This window comes from Ciconia boyciana, chromosome 2, assembly GCF_034638445.1.
Source record: "Ciconia boyciana chromosome 2, ASM3463844v1, whole genome shotgun sequence".
In the NCBI taxonomy this organism is placed as follows: Eukaryota; Metazoa; Chordata; class Aves; order Ciconiiformes; family Ciconiidae; genus Ciconia; species Ciconia boyciana.
Genome location: NC_132935.1, coordinates 80,444,144 through 80,467,210, shown reverse-complemented (window position 1 = coordinate 80,467,210; position 23,067 = coordinate 80,444,144). Strand labels below are relative to the sequence as shown.

At 38.8% G+C, this 23,067-nt stretch overlaps 1 protein-coding gene across 1 annotated transcript in view; it reads left to right on the top strand.

Annotated features, from left to right (window-relative positions):
* CTNND2 (catenin delta 2) overlaps nucleotides 1–23,067 on the top strand; it is a 565,782-nt gene that overhangs the window by 366,002 nt on the left and 176,713 nt on the right. Inside the window, exon 9 of the mRNA XM_072851353.1 lies at nucleotides 19,502–19,634. Within this exon, the coding sequence (XP_072707454.1) occupies nucleotides 19,502–19,634 (133 nt within the window). The remainder of the gene's footprint in view (nucleotides 1–19,501; nucleotides 19,635–23,067) is intronic.

Below are 23,067 nucleotides of genomic sequence, written 5' to 3'. Positions count from 1 at the left end.
GATCACATGAAAATATTCATAATTATTGCTTAGTTCTCTGTCTCCATTACAGCTCTAGGAGGTGTTTGAATTCTCACGGGTTTTTAATTTCTGGGATTTCATTACAAACTTTAAAAATGCCTCAAGATTTTTACATTACGCCAGAAAACCTCTGAAAGTTTTAGAACAGAGAGAGAGATGTGACATTCTGCAGCTTTGGTGTAACGTAATGGTGGGTGCCATGCCTTTTTTTTTCCCCTTTTCTTTAAAGAGAAATGATATTGCTCTTTAAAATTTCATGAGCTCTTATCTCTACAAAGTGGGATTTGCTCAAATTGCTCTTATCATTTCAGCAGCTACTTCAGTCAGTGCCTCTCTAAGGGCTGGACACCCCACATCCAGTCATGGTCTGGGTATGCAGATGCAGGTTTCCTTCCAGAAGAACGTTCAGCAGCTTGGGCAGGCTCCTGGCTGACTTCTCCTCTTCTCTGGGGTTTACATAGCATGAAGTAGTCACGGAGGGTAATCCATGTGTTGCCTCCTCCTGAGTTCAAATGGGGCTTTGGACTGTTCAGAATATGGTGAATCATCACAATAAACTATAGTATAGTTCTTTGGTTTAACGCTTTGATGTGTAGGGAACTGCCTGTCAGTCAGTCCAGTCATACCTAGAGATCATAGGGATTTGGCCAGCCACCAAAGAAACAGGCAGTGGGTATGTTTTAAATGTGCAGGGCTCATAACTTTACTTCACAGCATGTCTTCTCAAGCAGTTTTTCCTTAAAACCCTTACTCTGAAATGTGTAGAAGGCAAAAAAAAGGTAGGCCTGCAGTATGTGAATAAACTCTAGGGCAACGTTGTTTGGCTCATGAGTTTTACGATCAGCCAAAGATTATCTTGGAAAGACACAGGAGCAGGTTTAATGTGGTAATAAATGCATTCTTAACGATTACTTTACCAGAACTGTGAATAAAAGAAGATCAAAAATGGCTTGAATCGTTCGGTTACCTATTTCCTGGTTTAGTGTTGCTTCTTTATCGATACCCCAGAGCACTTCTACCAACCTTGTGTCCTCCTTCCAGGATGAGTTAATTACTCATGAAATAGGCATGCAGCGTATTTGATCTCCAACTCTCAAAAGTCTTCTCCAGGATAACAGAAAAGCCCGTATCGTGTTCCTGGTTCTCCCTCATGTACATTGTACTTTCCTCACGAAGCAGACCCCTGAGACCCTGATGCTGTGCCTTGTATTGGTTGTAGATGCCATTTACGAAAAAAAAAACTACGTTGGACAAAATGCAATGTCAAACTCTAACACATAAATTGCAATTAATAAAATTTGTGGCAATGAACTTCAATCAAAAAGAAACTCTTTGATAATTTAATTTTGTTATCACTTATAGTAGAATAAAACATGCCATGGAAGTATGTGGCTTCAATATAAAAATTAAATGTCTGAAAAGTAAATCTAGTGCTGAGCAATCATGTTGATAACTAAAATTTTGACAATTCAAAATGTTATCCCTTTTTGACCCAGAAAGAAATCAGTGCCAAGACTGGCAGCGTTCTCCAGAAATGTAAGCTTCTTACCTGGTTATAGTGGGTGGTGAAAGTCTTTTTATGGAAGATGGTGGGAGTAGTATTTAGATGTTTACCAGTTGGTAAACAATTGAGACAGCTGAATAGATGACGATAAAGGCTGATAGGTATTGGTGAGTCTGGTGAGTGGTATCAAATAAATACTCGGCTATACTCTTTACACGTCCCAGACCCATTCAAGATTTGACATAAAATTGCTGTTGAGAGTACGTAAAGTAAAACCCAACTTTTCAGGCAGATGAGTCTTCCTTTTGACATCTCGGTATCGATGAGTCATTCCATTATCACATGAAAAACCAAGGGCAAGTCTAACTTGCTAAAACAGTCATGAAACCTCCCCAAGTGTTCAGCTGTAAGAGGCATTCACGTATTTTATTGACAACTTGGTAACAGAACAGGTAAAATGCTGGCTTAAGGCGTCATTTTATTAAGTGCTATCCTCAGTGATTATTTGTGATTGACCGTTCTTGCAGCTGCATACACTGGGATTATTTTTAATAAGCTGAGGAATGTTTTTTAAGCCTCTCTTTCTCTCTTTATATATTTATTGTGTATATATTTTCCAGTCAGCGTCAGTTCTCAGCACTGGGTTACGACGAACCTATTCCAAGGAAATTCACTTTTTAGGGCAAGAGGAAAACACCTGACAACATGAATGAAAAACAGAACCTCTTTAGGCATGTGAAACAAATTGCCTTTTACTAAGCTTCTCTCCTTTTCTTTTTGCACAGTGCTTGCTTAACAAATTGTAGTCAATAATCTGCCTCCTGATGGTTCTTTTTGTCTTAGATCTTCACCCTCTTTAAAACCATCCAAGTCTCTCAGTGACTACTCTGCACCTTTGTGGCAGCACCGGTAATAATATTTTGCCCTGGAGTTAGTGATTTTTACAGCAGGCTCTCAAAAATCTTTTGGAAGAGCCTTTCAGAAGGGCCTTTTTTTATAGGTAGCAAAACAGATGTATAGAGAGATGAAATGACATGGAAAAGATAACAATACTTTTATGCCTCCCATTTCCTTGTCTCTTGCTGTGCTTACTCTGCATGATCTCTGCCTGACCTACAGGGTTTTTTTCTTAGTTTAATTCATTGAGTTTGTGGCTGTGAGTATATTGCTTTGCTTTTATCTCATGTCTTCAGGCCATAACTCTTTATCTCCTGACTCAAAGCTGCAGGACGGAAGGCTGAAGCTGGATTTCTCTCTTCTCAGTGCTCTGATGCTCTGGAAAGAAAAATTGGCACTGCTAAATAGCTGTCAAGGAGAAAGAACAAGACAAACATAGCAGACCAAGATTTTCCAAATTGGCTAGTAATTTTAGATGCACTAATTTTGGGTGCACCCTTTGAGAAAGTTTACATTTACAGCCACGCCTCTGTAGTTTGGCAGCCAAAATCATCAGCATCTTTTGATAATCTCGGCTACCTTAGTATTTTTTTAGATAACCTGATTTTAAACAGATAGCCAAAATGAAATTGTTTTAGAAAAAATAATTAAAGTCTCTTGGAAATGATGACTAATTTTATTGCTTGTGTATTCTGCTCTTAACTATAACAGGAAAAGTTAACCTTCTAGAAAAGGTTATTACTTGGCTTCTGACAAGCTAGCTTTTAATTTCTGATGTGTTTAACTCCAGTTCAAGGGATGGCTTTCAACAAAAGGCTCAGCTGCTGTTGGCTTTGTGTTGCAAACTGATGGGAGCTGCAAAGCTGTGGTCGAAAGCAGACCTGGCTGGTGCTGGTTCAGAACAGGCAACAAGATGCCTGCCCCGGGAGCATCCTCCTGAGCAGCCCTGGGCTGAAAGGCCAAGCAGGTTTTGCAGGTGCAGAACTAGTTAGCCATGGCCTCGCTGCCTCTCTCCCCACTTCTGCCAAAGGGGGGACTGCCTCAAAATCAGATCACGTCACTCCCAGAGGGAAGGCAGCATGAGCAGCAGAGCAGCTTCCTGGGCATCTTCTTCATTTTTCCATGTGCTTTGGAAACCTCTTGAACTGGCTGTCTTTATATAGTCTGGAGACAGTAGTTGGTGCATCATTTATATGTCTGAATAAAAATAAAAGGTTATTTTATATCCTCATTTATGATGTATTTCCTTATCTTAAATACTAATCAAGCAGAGTTTGCCTAGTTGCATGTATTCCTAAGAAAGCAATAAGTTGAAATAGGTGTTAGTGATTTGTTTTTCTCCAAGAACTGATTTACCAGTTTCTGTTGCTCTGAATTTATGTTGAATTTTTAGGACGTCTCCTCACATGTTACATTTCAGCAGCAGGAGTCAGTGACTGATTAGTATGCAGAGATCGTTTTGGTCCTGGTCTTGCTTAATAGTACTAACCTCAAAATAAAAAGTTAATTAGAGCGAGTAAAGTTATTAAAAGTGACTGTTTGATTTAAAAGCTGAAGTCTACATTTTCAGGAGAGTCTTAGGCATTTTGGAAACCTGATTAAATTAAAATCCTTTATGAGGTTACATGAAAATAGGACTTTGGCTTTAAATCACCTTGGCGATTTTGAAAATCTTACTCAATGTCTTTCATCGTCTCACACAATAAATGGTAATCCTTCACGGGTGAAATTATCTTTATACCATTCGTAACTATGGAAGAGTGCAAGGACATCATCACCAACAGCATATATTTAGTCAAAATCCTTCACAGAACCCAAGAGCACTTCAGATAACAGTTCATTTTAAACTACCATTATTTAGAAGCAGTTAGATGAAGACACAAGCAACTATTTTTTTCATTTTAGTTCTTCACTGTCAGGAGAGACTCATGGCTGTTTGTGTTACAGTAGAGGTTACATTTCACAGCCCAGATGTATAAATCTGATATACGCTGACACCCAGCGCATCACAGGCTTAGGCAGGAGAAGAATAAGATGAGTCCAGGGTTGCTGAGGGGAGGCAGAGCCTTTCCTCCAAAACTCCTTGTTCACATTAAGCACAGCAGTATTCAGGTGCTGTTGCCCACATACCTCTGTATACGTGTTGTCCATGTTGGCCCATAGAAAACTAGTTTGGTGTTGTCAGCCCAAGTACCAGGGAATAAAGTGTCCGTAGGAGGTCCAGTTGCTGCTAACTGGGATTCTCGTTGCTAAATCCTCACCAGCAAACCAAACACTAAACGAGCCTGGAGACTGATCTGTGTTTTCACCTACAGTGACTGTCTTCAGGGGGAATTGACTGCCTGTGCTTAAATTAGTGTAAGAGATGCAAGACCACATGCATTTTCTTTTTGAAGGAAACTAATTCACTGAATGGGATAATGAGTAAGCGGCTGGCTGCCCTTGGTGAGGGGGACAAGATGCAGTGACAGGGGATGAAGGAGCTGCAAAGGACGTGGTGAGGTGGTCAAGCCCTTTGAGTGGTTTGCTTCTCTTCTGTGAAAGCATCATCAGATGCTTGTGGTGGTTCAGACAGGACTGAATTCGTATTCTGTTTTACATGTACTATGTGATAGTATAATAGGTGTTTAATGCAGCTCTGCCTGTCTCCCTTTTCTAGTTGTCTAGAATATCCTTGGTATTTAAGACCAACCCTTATGTCAGCTTCTTTATTAAAGAATGTGCTGTGGAAATTATGCTAATTAAGCTGGAGTGTAATTATGGGCTAGAAAGATTATTTCACAGTCAGAATTGAATTGTTGTAGATAAATGTGCATTAACTTAATAGTGTGCAGCTAATTAGTTTTGCTATTTACTTGTAGAAGTTAAAAAAAGGGATGTAATCAGTTATACAAAAGCTTGAGAAATTAATGTATTGCAAAGCAAATGGGAAGCGTACTCTGAATCTCTCTTTAATTATTGTTTTGCTGGAATTTTTTTCAGTTTTCCTATTCTGAAATTACAATGGGCACAAGTAGCTAATTAACATATTTAACTTTATTCCTACTTAAAATATATATTGTACAAGTAAAATGCATGGTTGCCAGTTTGACAGTTACATATCTGTAATTCATACTAAAGTGATTGCAACATCATTATGTCTTGTGCTCTCCACAAAAGGTAAAATATTTTACATCTCATTATGTAGCAAGTGAAGGTAGAGACTGCATTTGCTGTGCATATCTAACTTTATTTTTCATGTTCGTCAGCAAGCTGAAATTTGTGTTCAGTATGTTTTAAGGGAGGAAAGACCTAAGCACTTACATGCTGGACGCTTATACACTAAATAGCACTTACAATATTGCAGGTGCATAGTCATGGTAAAGTACTGAAAACTGAAGAAAGTTGAATTACTTATTTTCCAAGTTCTGTCTGGACCCCCATCTGAAAGACTGAAAGCCTTCAGGAGTTTGCCAACAAACACGTACTCTTGTATGTTCCAAAAATACCCATGTTCACTGTACTTCTCAGACATCCACGAGTGTGAAAAGAAGGCTGCAGAACATTCTCCTTAATGTAAATTAATATCAGCTTCTGGGAAAATCTAATATACCCATTTGATTTGTGCGTGTAAATTCATATATAGAAGTTCTTTATAAGCCACCTGTGAGGATGATATTTCTTCCATGGACTTCAGAGTGAAAGAGCCTCCAGTATACATTAAAGTAGTGGTTAAAAAGTGCAGTCTCAAACTGAAGTGTGGTGTGCTCTAAACTTAATCTGCAGTGTAGCCTACAGAGCTTTGCTGTGTGATCACCTTTCTATATGCTCAAATGAAAAAACATAGAAGAGGGAGATATTTTTATGAAACAGAGAAAAATAATTTCAATAGCTTATATAGTGACTTTTCCACTAATAAATAAATAATGCCAGATACAATATCCTCTGTTGCAGAACAGTTCCACGACTTTTCCACACTGAGTTTTAATGAAACTGGATATCAGTTTCATTTTTATCAGGTTCTATCAAGAACACAAGCTCCTATGTGAATTCATATTTGCTATTAGAAGAAAATTTATGAACAGCAAGCATTGACATGGACCTAAAAAAATCTCAGACTTTACCCACTCCCAGCCCAGGGGTAAAAGAAAAAAATCAAAGTTTGCTTCTGTATCATGTGTGACAGGCAGTTGATTGCCAGCCTAGACAGAGAGCTCTTGTGTGCATTCCATGCAAGCCTGCTCGTGTCTTCCGTAAAGCAGGTTATCCTGTCCAGCCTTGATCCGAGTGTATCTCAGGGGAGGAGAGGGAAGGAAATAAATGGTTATCAGAATGGGTTCAGTGTCTGTGAGTGAGGGTTGATAGAGTTGACTGGAACCACCTGTCATTACAGTTTTCACCGGTCTAGCAAATGAACCCACTGTTCATTTCTGGGAGCGTTTGAGAGCAAAATCTAGTTTCTTAAGTGATAATCTAGTCAAAAGTGAATAGATTCATTTAGGTTACATGTGCTACATGAATTGCACATACTACAGAATCAATGCTTAAGTCTTTAACCACAGTTTAAACTACTTTGAATTATAAACATACCAGAAATTACTTTATAAATAACTCTGATATCAGTTGCTTCACTGCATGCAACCACGATCTGAGCTCCATCGCTGAAATCTGAGGCAATCATTCGTGTTAGAGCTAGAGGTTGTAAATACTGGATGTTTTTATAGCTGGAGTCAGTGCTGTCAGCTGAATACACAGGGGACAGTTTCAAAGCCAGAGGGAGTGGCATTGTCCTTTCAGCCTAAATAAGGAAATCTGGGGAAAAAAGGTTACCCGAAGTCTGAAAAGGAATTAGCTCTGAGGTGAAAAAGGGAAAGGTGCAATTCACAGTCTGTACTTCTTGCGGTTGGCAGAGTATGCAGGGTATCACACACCAGCTAAATTATTGGATCAGTGATGGTAATGGGCATGAAAAATCCCACCCAGAAAGTGTTGCATGGAAATAAGTACCGTACAACTAAGTTACCGTACAACTAGCTCATCCTTCTTCTGTAGGTAGCCACGCTTCCACAGGCTGAGGAAAGATTTTTGATAGGTTGAGGCACATGTTTTCCCTTAATATATTCTAGTTTCAAAGAGCTCTTTAAGGTATTGATTCTGATTTCTAAATGACAGATCCTTGCCAGTATTTCTCTCATTCGTTAATGAGGGCAATTGCCCTGAATCAATAGCGTGATTATTTTCTGCAGTGGATTTATTACATATATATACAGTGTTTCACAGTTCAGCCGGAAACATTTCTGCAGAAGTTCTGTGCAGAACAGTCCGCAGCCTCATTCTTTTTGTAAAGGATCGGAAAGTCGTGTCCCAGTTGTAACCCGATAGGATGGCAACTAAGAGAGGAGCTGGTTTTCCCCGTTCGAAGGATGTTTCTCTGAGTTGCATTTTACTGAGGTAAAGCTATCAAATATACATACAAGATGTCTATTTTATGTTTATTTAAAATCTACAGCCCACTTTTGCCATTAACTCTGAGTATCGTCCATGTAAATTTTTTTTCTCTGATTTGGCTTTTGCATTATTTTTTTTAGGTAAGACACGCTGTTCTTGGCCTGGTTTCGATGCTGACTCAGCAGTTGAGGGTTTTGAGTTTCCCTGATGATGTACTGGTAGTACTTTCTGTTAGTCTTAACTGTCCATCAACGAGCTTGTCATTCTTCTGCTGGCTTTTGTGTCACTGGGGAGACTCTGGGTTATCTTGTGGCCCAAACAGAGAACAGAAACATTATCACGTGAGATACCCAGCTAGAAACCATCCTTTCACCTTTTATTCCTTCCTCCAAGTGCAGAAGTACAGCCGTGTTTTCTGATTTAGTATTCTGAAAAGGGGGATATGTATTAGGTTTGTTGGTGCTTTGAACAGAAAAAGCCACAATTGAAACACCCTCTTAGAAACAGCAACAAAAAAGCACCCCTTCTGAATGGGTATGTGTGACAAGTCTTCTTTCCTTTTTTTTTTTTTTTCATTTATAAACTGAAACTGTTGTTAGGGTCAACAAAATCTGAGATTGATTAAAATTTCCCTACACGAGACCATCTTTAGCTTGAGCAATGTATGCTGCAGCATATGTGCCAAATAGCGGGAGACTTGCAGTCAGAAATTGGCTTTGATGGCCCAGAAAGTCTCTTCTTGTCCTGCACTCCCCTAAAATACTGTCCAGATCTTCTGCATTTTTAAATTTTTGAAAAGCTTTTGCAGTCAGCTAACAGTGAATCAGTGTATTTGGTTCAGAGCGTTGAAAACGAAGGCTGAGGATTTAATAGCGGCTCTTCTAACTTTTGTCATTTTTTTTATTTTCCCTGTGAGAGAGGCATGTAAGCGCTGTCTCTCTTTACCCATGCCCGACATGAAGATGATGACATCTATGTACTGCATCAAGAGAGTTCCCTAGAATTTCTTCCGTGCTTTGAAGTAGATGAAAGGTGTGTGATGGGAAGTAGCAATAGTATTTGACTGTCACTGCTCATTACTGGTGGATATTTTTCCTTCCATCCAACAGCTTTCCATTTGAGCAGTTTTTAACAATTTGACTCTTTCATTATTGATCCCATGAACTTTCTGTCTCCTGAGTGTCAAGTATGTCTTGCATTATTACATTGTTTTGGTGGTTGTACGTTGAGATGCATCAAGCTAGCGTGCAGGAGACCAGTTTTTTCATGCTTAATGAAAACTGAAATAAAGGCAGTAAAGAAAAGCCATTAGTCTGTATTTCCCTTTGACAAAAAGATCAAATTCAAGTGCATTTATAGAATTGTACACCTTGCAAGTTTAATGAACAGAATTAGTTCCTTGGCTTCTCTAAAACATTAAATAGGAGTCTAGTTGTAAGAAAAGAAAAGGAGAACATTTTGTTGTTTGATTTTTTTTTTAATTCAGTATTTGAAATTTATGTGGGTTTTTCTCTTGGCTTTCCAGACTTGGTGTTTGAGTGTTTCAGGGCAAATTCTGGGGCTTATCAATTTATATGATATTTTGAGTCACCTTTAGGTTTTATTGTTTAATATTCATTATTTAAGCATCAAAAGATTGTCTACTTTGAAGAGTTGACTGTGCTCAGAAAGACAGGGAGTGCTGCAAAGTGTTAGATAGATAAGAACGATGCCTGGGCATGTATGTGTGCAGATAAGGTGAGAGTTGCTGCCACGCAGTGACAAAGTAAGCCAATAATGCACTCAATGGAGTAATCACTAAGAAATTAGATAGCACAAGATATTTAGGATGAATACTTTCTAATATTTCAGATGGACACCCTTTCCTTGCCCCCACCCCAGCTGTAAAAAATATTTCTGCAGCTTGTGCTAAACTGTATGCACTGTTGGCATTTCCTGTCGTCTGCTATTCGCAGACATAGAAAATGCCCAGTTGCTGGTCCTGGTGCTCCCTGCTTTCCCATGGCAGTCTGCAGGTTACCTGGATGGCGATCTGCCCATGCTTTTTATTGTGGATAGGAGGGAAACATCCAGTCTGATTGCTTTTTCATTTCCCCAAACCCGAAAAAGCTTGACTTTCTATCATCCCTGCTGCAGAAGGGTAGAAGCAGTTCTCCTCTCGCTGCCCTGCGACTCAGGACATCTGCTGGGGCCAGAAGCTTAATCAAACAAAGAGAGCAACGGGGAGAGACGATCCATGTGTTGTCACGTCGGTTATTGTGAAACTCATTGTGCTTAATAACATGACATTAAAAGCTTCAACTGGAGAGAGGTGGAGTGCCCCAAAACCTTTTGGGAACTCTTGTGGTTATTTCAAAAAATGATGTGGATGCTCTTGCGACTTTCGGGGAGTATTGTGTATGCTAGCTTCCTCTCCTGCAGATGAGCGTGGTTTGAATTGTTAACATTGGTGCTGTTAGGCTAATGCTAAATTGTTCCTGCTGCTTTTTTGTTCTTTTTTTTAATAGCTGCAATGGTTAGGTGTCTTGTTGCATGTGGGGAAATTAAATAACTGTCTTCCTCTCTAAAGTGCTCCTCCCATTTTCGGAGGAAAATCAGGGTTTTGTGGAGTAACATTTGTTCTTTGGAAAGCATACATTTCTACATGGCCAGATGGGACCAGGACCTCAAAAGCTTTTTTCTCCTGTTGTTGAAATACAGGAAGGTTTAAGAGCCTCTGAATGGGAACATGAGTTCTAGAAAAGGAGACAATTTTGATTTACAGGTCTCCAGAGACAGAGAATCTATCAAACGTCGGAGAAAGGCATTAAAGTAAATGACTGTGTCTGACAAAGTTAGTCAATGACACAGTCAAGGCTGGGATCCCTTAGGTCTGTCTACTGTTTTAATCTCCTGTCTACGATTCTACCTTTCTGATGTATGAGGAAGGCATACCCACATCTGTAACAGCTGTTCTGCTGCTGAGCAGCATTTCACAATCTTCTGAAATCTTCCCTGTGAAGTGTGAACTCCTGCACACGGAGAGAAGGAAGCATAAGCTGGTCTCTGAGGGAAGGGTTAACTTGGCGTATTTTCACAGCTGCAATGTATTAAGCTACTGTAAGGCCCTTCTGCAGTAGGGGGTCAGAAAAATGTTATGCGTTGCAGGGAGAAAGAAGATAAATTAGGCAGCTTAAAGACATCTTGATAGCTTACCTAATTTGCCTCTTACTTGCCTTTGCAGAAGCATTCCCTGTATATGCAAATGCCTGCAGAGGAAGAGATTAAACAAGATTTTCAAGACTGTTTCAGCTCAACAGCCCCAAAAGATAAATGCCACTTGCTAACAAAAAAAAACAAAAAAAAAACCAAAACACCAACACACTAAACAAACCACATACTACAAATGGCAAAATTAAAGGTATCCTAAAGCACTGAAGCCCCTAATTTTTCTCTGCTCCCCACCCCACAGTCTAGAGGAGAGATAACATTGTACCAGCTACAGCAGCGTATGGCTACCTCAGAACACAGGCAACTTTTTTCTTAAAAGCTCCCTCACCGGGAGTGAGGGAATTAAGTACTTATAGATCAGTACTGATAGCATGAGAGATTATTTCATAAAGGTTCATAAATATATTTCAATTAAAATGACATTTCTAAATTAAATCAGGGTAACCTTGGGCTGATAATAGTTAATACCTCTGAATGTAATCCTGTTGTATTGGAGGCAGTAACCTAGAGCTGTAAATAGTACCACGTGGGTCGATGTCATTAGATAATCTTTACTCAACTGTATCGTCTTTAAAATCTTTTCCTCTTAAGATGGAAATGTTCAAGAAATCTGCAGACGGTTCAGCTCCAGACCATTCATTTTGTTACATTGAAGTAGTTCTCATCTTGCCTCTCCACAAGCTCACTTCTTATGGTTTTCTTATTTTAAAATCTAAATTGCAGGTAGTAATGTAAAAACAGAAAAGTGATGCCTTATCGGAGAACGTATAAAGGGTACAAAGGCAGAACTGCAGGAGAGTATATTTGCCATTGTACAAGTCAGTTTTAGCCCTTTGCTGTATTGGAGAGGTGGTTTTTTGAAGTGCTGGATTAGCCCTGAGACCTCTGGTTTATGGTTCTGTTAAAGACCTGGGACAGGCTGAGCATCTCCATTGCTGCTTGGCAGAGCTGGGCAGGGATCCTGTGCGCCTGCCACAGCACATCCTCCTCTGCACCTCATTAGCAGACTCAAATACATTGTAAAAACCACATTTGTGATGAATCTGTGTGAGCACTACTGCATGGTGGTTCTAGTTTAGGCCACATGGAAGCATAAACTAAGGAAAACGTCATAATCCAAGAGCAGCACCCAGGTTTTTTGGCAGGATTGCCAAATGTTTGTACAGCTGTTTTACATTCAGCTGTGCTAAATTTGAAATCTAGGGAAAACGTAAGCTACATGCTTAACTAAAAGTAAAGTATATATTGAAGTGCAGTCAAATGTTGTTGACTGCTCATATATTATACACTTAAATATTTAAATGGTACATTGCCAGAATGCAAATTGTTGCCCATTTGCATCAGTGAAATTATCGATCCGGTAAAGTGGGTCCAGGTATGGCAGATAGTATCCTAACACTGCATATACTAACAGGTCACAGTATACCTGGGTAAGTAGATACAGTGTGTTACTCAAATGAAAATCAGTAACTGTAGGGCCAAGCGTATCTTTCTAATGCTTGCCTGCTCAAGTGCTGACAAGCTCTGAAATCCACTTTTCCCATACCTCAAGTGTCATTAGACTCCGTAGTGAAATGCTTCCTCCTCTTTCTGATTCCATTTGTACCGTTTGTATAATTTTTTGCCTGCAAATCAAATTTACAGTTGTGCATGTATTAAAAAAAAATTAAGCAACCCAGCAATGAAGAGGTTATTGTGATCATTTTTTACCATTACAAAGCCATTTGGCAAGCACGTTGCTCTAACAAGAGCAGCTCTTCAGAAAGTGTTAAGAACTCCATTAGCAGAAGAAGCAAATGGTGAAGATTTGTGAGATTCAGGAGTTGCAGGTTTGGTGGGATCTGCACATTTACTCTGATTCTGTGACACTGGATGCGTTTGCATCAGTCATACGGAGCATCCCACGCAGGCTGCAGTTTTCAGGTTGGAATAAACAATCATGTGGATGGTTTTCTTTATTTCATTAGAACTTACCTTTTTATTCATAGAAGATAGATTTACGGTGCCTTTTCTCTGTCCTTACTTCTGGTGCTTCGAAATTTAGCCTAAACTATGTCAGATTATTTTGTTCCTAACTTTTCCAGTAGTCTGGGTTTGGTTTATCTTTCTTGAAAGGACAAAACAGAAGTAGAGGGAGCTCTGTGCTGATAAGGGTTCATTGCTGCCCTAAGGGGTTTGTATTAGGCCCAAACCTGCTGTTACTACATCTTGTGGATGTATGTTGTTCGTATCAGCGTGGGGATGAAGACAAAGGTGATCTTGCTTGTTGTTGTACACTTCTTTGGCCAAGTTTGACTACAGAAGACAATATGGTGAAGGGTTTTGAGGGTTTTCCAAGGTGAGTGGAATAGAGATTGACATCTCTGTCTTTTATTTCCTAAAATTGTGTGCTAAAGGTACCCAATATTCATGTGTTACATTTTCAAAGCAAATATAGTAGTTCTGCCTCCTCTTAAACTGTAGCAGGTCATTTGGCCCGGGCTAACAATCCCGGTATATGTATGTGCTTGCATATGGTGAAGTATGTTTTAAAAAGGGAAAATAATTTAAGGAAATACTTCAAATTCAACTCCCAATAAATTAAGTGTAATAAGTATGTGTTCACTTTTGTTTGACCAACTGTCATAGAATCACGGAAAAAAAATGAGGGAACAAGCTGTTAGATGGCTTCTTCCTCTTTATATCACAGTCCTTGTCTGTGGATTACCTTTAGGTATTTTTGATTTTTTTTACCAGTTAAGTTTAACATCTTTTCTTTGCTCATTCTAAATGTACTAAGGTAAAGTCCTTAGAGAGAGATCCCTGTAATATTGGTATATTCCCTTCCAAATATTTTTAATAGAAGTACATTTCTGCCTTTAAACATGGGAGGTAGTTCTTTCTTTGATCTTGGCTCTTGGCTCTTGATTAGTTCTCCTTGTGTTTGATCCTGAGCTACATATAGTTTGGTTTTTCCTAGTACTAGCAGAAAACCATTCTCACAGCTCTCCTTTCAGAAACGAGGCAAAAGAGATTTTCAGGCTTTATTGAACTGGGGGGGGAGGGCGGAGAGGAAGCAAACAGAAGGATATATCTCTGTAGGCGTAAGTTCAGCAAAAAGTCTTGCAGACTGGCATTAGCAAAGCCCCAATGTATATGAGTTAGAAATCTAGGAAAGATTATCCTTAGCTCAGATTGTATTGTCTTTGCCTTTGTGCACCACTTCATATATGAAAACCTTTCCTTCACCAGTCTAAGACTGTCTCACATATGCGCACGCGTATTAAGACAGGAAGGTGCATACGGACCAGTCTGGTTTAAACATACACTTTTGTAATAAATATATCTAAAAATTATACATTCTCTTTCTTTGATAAATGCTTGGTGGTGGTTCAGTCTTTGTCAAGCATATGGTTCTTTACAGCAGGCGTCTTCACAGCACTGCCTTTGGGGAATGCTGCTGAGACGGGAATAGCTCTGGGTGTCAGTGCTTGCCTGTGCCAACTGCTTGATCAGATGTGATCTGCTCTAATAATGTAAATCAGAAATAAGAACCCAAGCTCTCGTGAGATTCACTGTGACCAATGGATGGAGAGTAAACAGAGCCATCACACCTGCTTCTCCAATGCTGCGTAGAAGCGATCGATATCTTTAGTTACCAACTGGAGACCTATGCTTTTAAAACTTATTTTGTAGCCTTGTTAAAATCAGTGCAGGTATAGATGTAACAGGAATTTTGGTTTTGCTTTTCTGTGTGTCATCAGCATTTGCTGTAGCAGAAAAAAAAATTCTGGCATAATTCAAGCAAATATTCAGACGCAGTACATAACTCTGTATTCAGCAGCACCTTTAAGTGATCCCACATAGCCAGTGCATTCAGCTGTGTTACTAATAATCTCTCTTAAGTCTGCATCTCCTTTACTTTCTGACATGTGTATGCGATACAACGGCAGGAGCAGGAATTGGTTTCGATGCAATGCTTGCTGTACCCAAGTCAGCCTCGATTTCTTGGTGCTGCTGCTTGTGCTGCTCAGTTTCAGAGTTGTTGTGTCTCATGTCCAGCTCCTTATTGATTCTCTTCAGTTGTTCACAGGTAAAAGGGCCTATTGTGATAGTCTAGGCAGACATATTGCCAGCTTACATATAACTCAGTGTTCCCCTTTGGGTCCTCTTCCACCCCTGGAACACTAGCCTGCTGTAATGCATGGAACATCTGCCTTAGTCACCACTTCAAGCTAAAACCTTCTGCAGGATTCAAAATGAGATCAATCCTACATTCCTAGAGCACCATTTCCATCAAAGAAAGAAGGTGGAACACCTTGGCATGCTTTGGTCAGTCTCCTCAGATGAGGACGCTCCCTAGAAATAATGTACTTCTGCAACCTGCCAGAATATTTGGAAATATTTCAGCAAATGCTGCTTTCCAGCCAAAGCTGTGAAGTTCTTGCACAGCTGTGATTCTCTTGTGGAAAAACCCACACCATCACCAGAAGCCTTTAGCTGACCTGAGCAGCTTAGTGTTGGTATTCCAAGGGAAACAGAGGCAATAGCGGAAGATCTTGAATGTACAGATGCTAGCTTACTCTTCATTTTTGGATCAACTACACGGATACTGTTTGATAGCATTCTCAAAATTGCATGCCATGCACCTCCGCACATTTACTCCAGCCTTCTGGCTTGTTTCACCATCTGTGTGGATCGCCTCGCTCAGATTTTGTAAGCATGGGAATGTTAATAAAGGACACAGGCTTAGCTAGTGTTTGTTTAGGATATTCACTACAGTTTCAAATTTTACTTAGTTCTACTTTACAATTTTACGAGGGATTGGATCCTCGTATGTTGCCAGTTTAACTAATTTCTGTGTGGCACAATAACAGATGTTTCACAGAAATGGAGGTAGGTTTGATTTTCATTATCCTTCTCCCTTCCTTTAATCTGACCCTTATCTTCATCAAGTACTGTCCCTACTACTGCTTTTTGTTGGTAGGCAGTAAAAGATATTTTGCTATGTAATTTCAGTTACCTTTCCAGGGTGCAACCCAGTTTATTCCAGCTCTTCACTTCTACAACGTACCTTCCTTCCCTACTGTTTTTTTCTCTTACTTTTCGTTTGGGTATTTTAATATGTATTTTGTCACATAACTACGCTTGGAGCCATGGCCTGAAAGTTCTCCCACATCTATGCAAAATGTTCCAGATAGTTTTGTACCTTTGTCTTCAAGAAATTCCAGTCTTCCTCCCTTCTCAAGACCTCTGCCAGTTGACTTCATTAAGTAGCCTTCCTAATTTTTCATAATTAAGCCAGATTTACAAAACAAAAAAAAATTCAAGTAAATGTTGTTAATAGAGCTGCAAGCTTACAGTTCTTAAAAAAAAGTCCTCTCTAGCTCACTGTTTTTCCCACCTATAAGAGACTTGTATAAAACAAATGAAAAATTTAAACCCCTGGAAACTAGTCCTTCTTGCCCTGAAGGCTGCTAAAATTATCACAATTATTCAAGCAGCCTTAACTGTTGACAGAAGTTTTTGTTTGTTTTATATAGCTACTGTATTTTATTTAGAAACTGCTAAAAATATAATCATCTTAGAGACCATCTGCTTGAAATGACAGTGCATACTGGGGCTAAATTTTTAAACTTCTTTTTCCTGCTTTGTTCATTATCTCTCCTAAAACTGGTTACATGACAAACTCAGTATTCAGTACTAAGGGTTTCTTTTCTGAATTAATTTTCTACTTACGTCCAGTGTGCACACAACCATTTCCAACAAGTATTCAACACGTATTCACTTATTTGCTAACTTTTCTTTTTGGAGATCAGAGGGAAAAAGTAGGTACAGCCATGTTTTAATATGTAAATACCATGTCAAGACTGCAGGTTCGTCAGAACAATTAACTGTACCTTTGATGAAGAGACCTTTTCCTTTTGCCCCCTCATTGTGTCTTCTGGCCTGGATTCCAGGACAAGAGGAAGAAGAACCTGAGCTGGTTGTCAGGCTCCATGGTGTACTACTGTACATAACGGGCTTTTTGTTTGTTTGTTTTCTGTTCAAGTAATGCACATACTATGAAGGAGGAAATTTCCTTTCGGAAATAATTTGGTGATAGAAGTTCCAACACTAGCAAGTGTAGTTATTTGGTGTAAAACAACTCATATCAAATTTTCCCCCTTGTTGTCTTGTCATACAAGCTGTTTTCTTCTGGTACGTTGTATCCTCTCCAAAATACCAACACCTGCACTTGGCGTCTAGGATTGAAAATGAGAACAAATTAGAAGTGAAGCTAGGATAATTAATTTGTGCTCAGTAAGGTTGGTGAGGTTTTCATTATTTTTTTATTATTATTTAAAAATATTTTCTGGAAGATGTCTTTGGTTGGCTGAGAGCCATGTATATAGGTGGCAGGTCTAATGTGTTTGAAGAACCTGTTCACATGTGTTAACATGGTTAACTGTAAGAAAGCAAGTACGAGAGGAAGCTAACATGTCAAATAACATTTTTTCTATAATCTCTGTCAATTTATGATTTGTTTATAGGTTTGTACTACCCATTCTTAAACAGAAACAAGTGCTTAGCCAAAGGATCACTTACTTTTCACCTGTTAACAGAGTCATAGTAAACTGGTATACACAGAAAATGGGGTGTTCGCTGTCTTTGGCTGCCAAAGTTTCTAGCCTTCCCTGATACCTTTTACAATGTCGTCTGACTTCTCAAAATATCAATTCAATGTTAAGATCTTTCTGAACATATGCAAAAGGTCTCTTTGTAGAAGCTTCCCAACAGTCTACGTCATCTCAAGATTCATTGGAATAGTCCATATGTGATTTATTATTACATCTTCATGGTTTCTTTGTATTAAACACTTAAAGTGAAATTTAATATTCATGAGTTAACATCTGTTTTGTCTGAAGAGAAATAGCCAATGAAATTCTACGTGTATTTTTTTACATCTCCTACTTATATTCGGGATCTTCATAAAGATACAACTGTAATGACAACTCTCGATCTGGCAAACATCCCATATCAGAAGAGAACAGACAATACCTCTGTTCTGTAGTAATTCATTATTATTTTTAAATGAGTCTTGTTTCAATGAAATGTCTTGGAGAACTGTTGTACTTAAAGTGTGATGCCTGGTATTACTTGAGACAGACTGCAGAGCTACTGTAAGCGTTACTCAAATGCAGGTGAATTCTCCCAGTGACATACATACACTTGGCCTCAGTGCAGCAGAATCTCCATAATTTGGGAAGGAAGCTAATGGTCAGGAATATTTTTTAAAATACTACAGCTGGACTCTGCAACAGCTCTTGTGGGGTTTTTTGGCAATGAACTCCCAGGTGATCATGGTAACTGCAACAGAGAACCTACAACCTTTTTCACAAGTCCCCTCTTTCCCCTAATTTCCCCTCTATTACCTTGTACATGTAGCATTAGATACAAGATGGTGAAAATATTTATATGGCACAAAAAATTAGCTCTTGAGGAAAAGGCATATGAGAATTAAGTAGCTCATGCAGAGTGGCTGTGTGCATGTCTGGCTCTTGGGACACAAAGTCCAAAGCCATTTTCATGAATGATTTTACCCTTAAACACAGAGGGGAAAATTTTACCTGAAGTGTCAGACTGCTTTTAAGTTCAGTTCTGGAAGTTGCAGAATACGTGCTGAGATTTGTTCAACACACTTGTATTCAGTTGTTTCATTCGATGCTAATGGTGTTTCATGCTTTGTTGGGTTAAAGAAAAGTGCAAAGACCGAGTCTTTGTATTTGCCTAGCTGCTTTAGATTAACTGGTACACATGAAGATTTAAAAGTAATCTGATGTATAAGCGTGTATTATATAATTGTAAAATTACAGAGTCACAGAAGGGCTGAGGCTGGCAGGGACCTCTGGAGGTCGTCTGGTCCAACCCTCTGCTCAAGCAGGGCCAGAACTATATAATAGTTTTACATTGAGCATGGATCGTGTCTGGAAAAAATAAACCAAAAGACAAAATAGGTCATTGCTTTCTAGATAAGATAGCAATTTATATCAAATAAAGATTCCAGTAAGTAAAAAGGACTTTTTGATAAACTACCATTTCACAGCAAACCACTTGTGGTTCTGATTCTAGCCTCCATATTTTAATTTTAATAGAGAAAGAATGGTATGAACATGTATCTTCTTCTTTTCTTATTTTAAGATTTAATGTAGCCATTTTTATTTAGGAAACTTCAGCAGTTAGAGACCTAATTCCATAAGGTTATTTACTCTAATTATACTTTATATAACCTTTTTTTTTTTGCAGAGAGGTACAGTTTAAAATGAAAAATAGCTTCATATTTGATGTTTGCTTTGAAAATAATGGGGAAAAAATAAAGATTTTACCTAGACATGTCTTTCTTCTTTGTTGGCCCAACTGTTGCCACGTTTAACTACTAATAGCACAATTTTGGATGAATCTTTCTTCTTTGTTTTCGCACAGAGAGTTCGGATGGCGAGATCCAGAGCTTCCAGAAGTTATACAGATGTTACAGCATCAGTTTCCCTCAGTACAGTCCAATGCTGCAGCCTACTTACAACACCTCTGTTTCGGAGACAATAAAATAAAAGCAGAGGTAAGGTTTATAAACCCTTTTTTCAACAGTGATGCTGTTTGCCATTTATCATCACCAATTATTTGTACTTTAAAAAGAGTTACAAAATAAATAATGTATATACGTCTGGACCCATTTTACTCAAGCTTTCACTTAAGTAATTTGTTACCATTAGAGAAAGTAAAAAATGCACTAAAATATTATTGTCGCTTTTTTGTTTGTTTGTTTTGTTTTCAATATTTTGATTGATTGCATAGCATTTAAACACTGTATCACTAGTTGTTCAGTAAACAGCTAGTGGTATAGTCTTGATCCCACTGAAGCATATGGGCATTTCCTTAGGATTTTCAGAGAGAGATGTTTGGACACTAAATACAAACACAGAAGATGAAAATTAAGCAAAAGGATTCTGAATCAAAGCCTGCTTTAATGTATAATTGTGTGAATAGTGTTGAATTTCACTGGGTTTGCAGCTTGAACTGTGATCGTTGGTCTGTGATCTTGAAATTCAGTGCAGATTGTATCTAAAATGTAGTTCAAACAGCAATATAGACTTTGTTCTGTACCTGTAGCTGATGGGTACTTCTTGCTTGCATGTTGCCTGTGGTTAATGGGACCAGTTCAGCTTTTGGCACAAGTTAAAACAGAAGGAAGGCAGCTCCGAGGGATCTGACAAACACACAGGAGTCAATTAAAATTGAATGAGTGAAGCTGTTACCAGCTCCAGCTGCCTCCCCTGGCCCTCTCAGAGATACTGCTAATCAGGGACATGTGGTGTGCACATAAATCTGTGCCTGTACTGGCATCTTTTAGCCCGGCATGTAAAGGTAAACTGAGATCAGGATCTGCTATTGCTTATTTGTCAGAACTGTGCAGTGATGCTGGCTTGCTAGTGCTTCGTTATCCTCACCCTCAGCACGTACCACTCCGTGGGTCTGTCCGCCTATAGCAGCTTCCCCTTCTAGGCTTTTTCATGCTGAGGAAATTCCTGAGTGAGTAAGTAAGTAAGTATGTGGTCTGCTGGCACCGGCAGAACTGCACTGGTTGCGTACATCACCTCAAATACCTTAGAAATAACAATAAAGAAATATATACATGAATGTTAAAATGAAGAATGTGCACTAGAAAAGAGTACTGTTACAGGTAGTGTTGAAAATTTTAACTGCACACTGTTCCCATACTCTTTTCTCATCCTTATTCACAAATTAGTTTTTCAATAAAAGAATTGATTAATCTCTGAGAAAGGCAGTTAAATGATTAGAGTAATTTACTCATTGTACAATCTGTGCTTCCTCCTGTTAGCCATAGATTGGGAGTCCTTAGGTAGCTATCACATTTGAAAGAAGATGGTTTGATTTTCGTTGCCAACCATTTAGGGGGAAAGAAGTGATTGTTGTTGATCTAACCTATCCCACTAGGACATCAGCCTTTGTAAGCTTCAGGCTCACAAGCTGGAAGGGTGAAGGTAGGTATATAAAACAGTAGAGCACTAGGCAGCTCTCTGAGCTTCTTCTCTGAAAAAGGATAACAGATAAATTGAGGATTTCCCCCCTTCATTTGTTATTATTCAGGGCTTTGAGATATTCCTCACTCCATAATATGTAAACTGTCTTTGGAAAGAAGCCAAAATACTTTTTTTAAACAGTCCACCTGAAGCATATGCTTTCAGACTTCTGGTACTGTAGATTTTTCTAAGGCAAAAAATGAGGTGTATTGTCTACTTTTCTAATGCTTTGTGAAGCTTTTTAGACTAAAGCATCCAAGGGTGGCAAACTAATTTATCTTTGTATCTATCTATCTATCTATCTACCAACCTATAGTATTTAATGATAAGTCCTGTTGTGTTTAGGCCATAATTCAGCAGAGCACTTAAACAGTTTCTGTGTTTGTTTATTGGAATCAGGTTCTACCCAAAGGGATCGGGAGTGTGCTTAGGGTCTGCTTGAGCTCTCCACTGAACAAGAATTTCTTGAGGATCCTTTTGTGTGAGGAGTTCAAAATCCTGTCAATAAGGGGATCTCACAGCAGATATCCCAGGTTCTTGCTGGGCTTTTACCCAGGCAGAGGAACTTGAGTGGTGCTGTTAACCCACCTGAGACAACTCACGTGCTAACTGTTAAGGATGTGTCTGAATTATGGCTTGAACTAAGACCTAAATAATAGGAACTGATACCAAAATTCAGTCTTCTGCAAAGTATTTGTGTTGCAGCTGTGTGTTGTGGCCAGTTCTCCTCTGTCTGAGAACGACCACATTTAATATCTGATTCCTTCTTCATGGAAAGCAGGGCGCTAGTTCTGCTGCACGTGGTCGCAGGGAAACGCACCAGCTCGGACACAAGGTGCAGGGGAAAGAAGCACCTGGGCACATCCTAATTTTTATTTTCCTTGCAACCTCTTGTCAAATTAGTAATTATGAATTTTGGAAGTTCACGTGTAAGTTTAAGATTACAAAGCGGAAAAATTCCAGTTATTTTGAAGCGCAGAAAACTGTGCTCTTTTACCAAATGCCTAGCTTCAACATAGCAAATGACCTGGACTAAAGAAAGAAAACTGTCTTGGTGGTCTTTCAAACCCTGGAGAAAGGACAAACATTAAGAGCTAATGTGTGAGATGCACTTGAACATAAACACACACACAGAATTAATAATATTATGCAACAATGTAGTTTATTTACTAGTTGCATTGGATTTGAAATGTAATGCAGTTGTTAAAGTTTCAACTCTGGAGTTCTCTGACAGAAAAAAAAAATGTTTATTTACCTTTATCACTAATGAGCATCAAGTTGTCACACTGCGCTTAATGGCTATTTTCCAGAGTTTCTGGAAATAACTGTCCTGAAATACTTTTTTTGATTCTTTTAAGCATGATTTATACTGTACAGCCTACCAAAAAGGTGATTGATGATCTGTTCTCTGAACCTGACCATTCTTTCAATCTTCCAGTTTTGTTTTTGTATAGTGGTAAACTTGTCCGACTCTCATAAGAGTTTAGTGGGATTTGTATACAGTTTTTCCTCATGTACTTGGTAGGGTGAAGGCCTTTATATTCCTCTTGAGTAGAACAGTGTCAACTAAAATTTAGACAGAAATAGAAAATAGCAGCTATAACTATATGCATTTCTGAGATTGCTAACACCTTTTATGGTTTTACCATTACTCTTTTCCTCTTCTAAAATATTTTCATTTCTGTGGCTGAACTGTGGAACACTAACCCTTGCTTCCTCTATCCCCCCCAAGAAAAGGAAGTGGAAATACTCTGTAGAAGACAACTATGAAAAAGAAATTCAGTCAAAAATGTTTGAAGTATGGCTAGGGAAACGAGAGATCTTTTTCCCTTCATGACTGTGTTCTTTATGGTAGGTGTTACTTCTAAAGCACGTGTTGATCACAGGCATGCTTCTGAATTTGATGACATCACTCTAAATGTACCTTTATTGCTACATAAGCGTAAATGC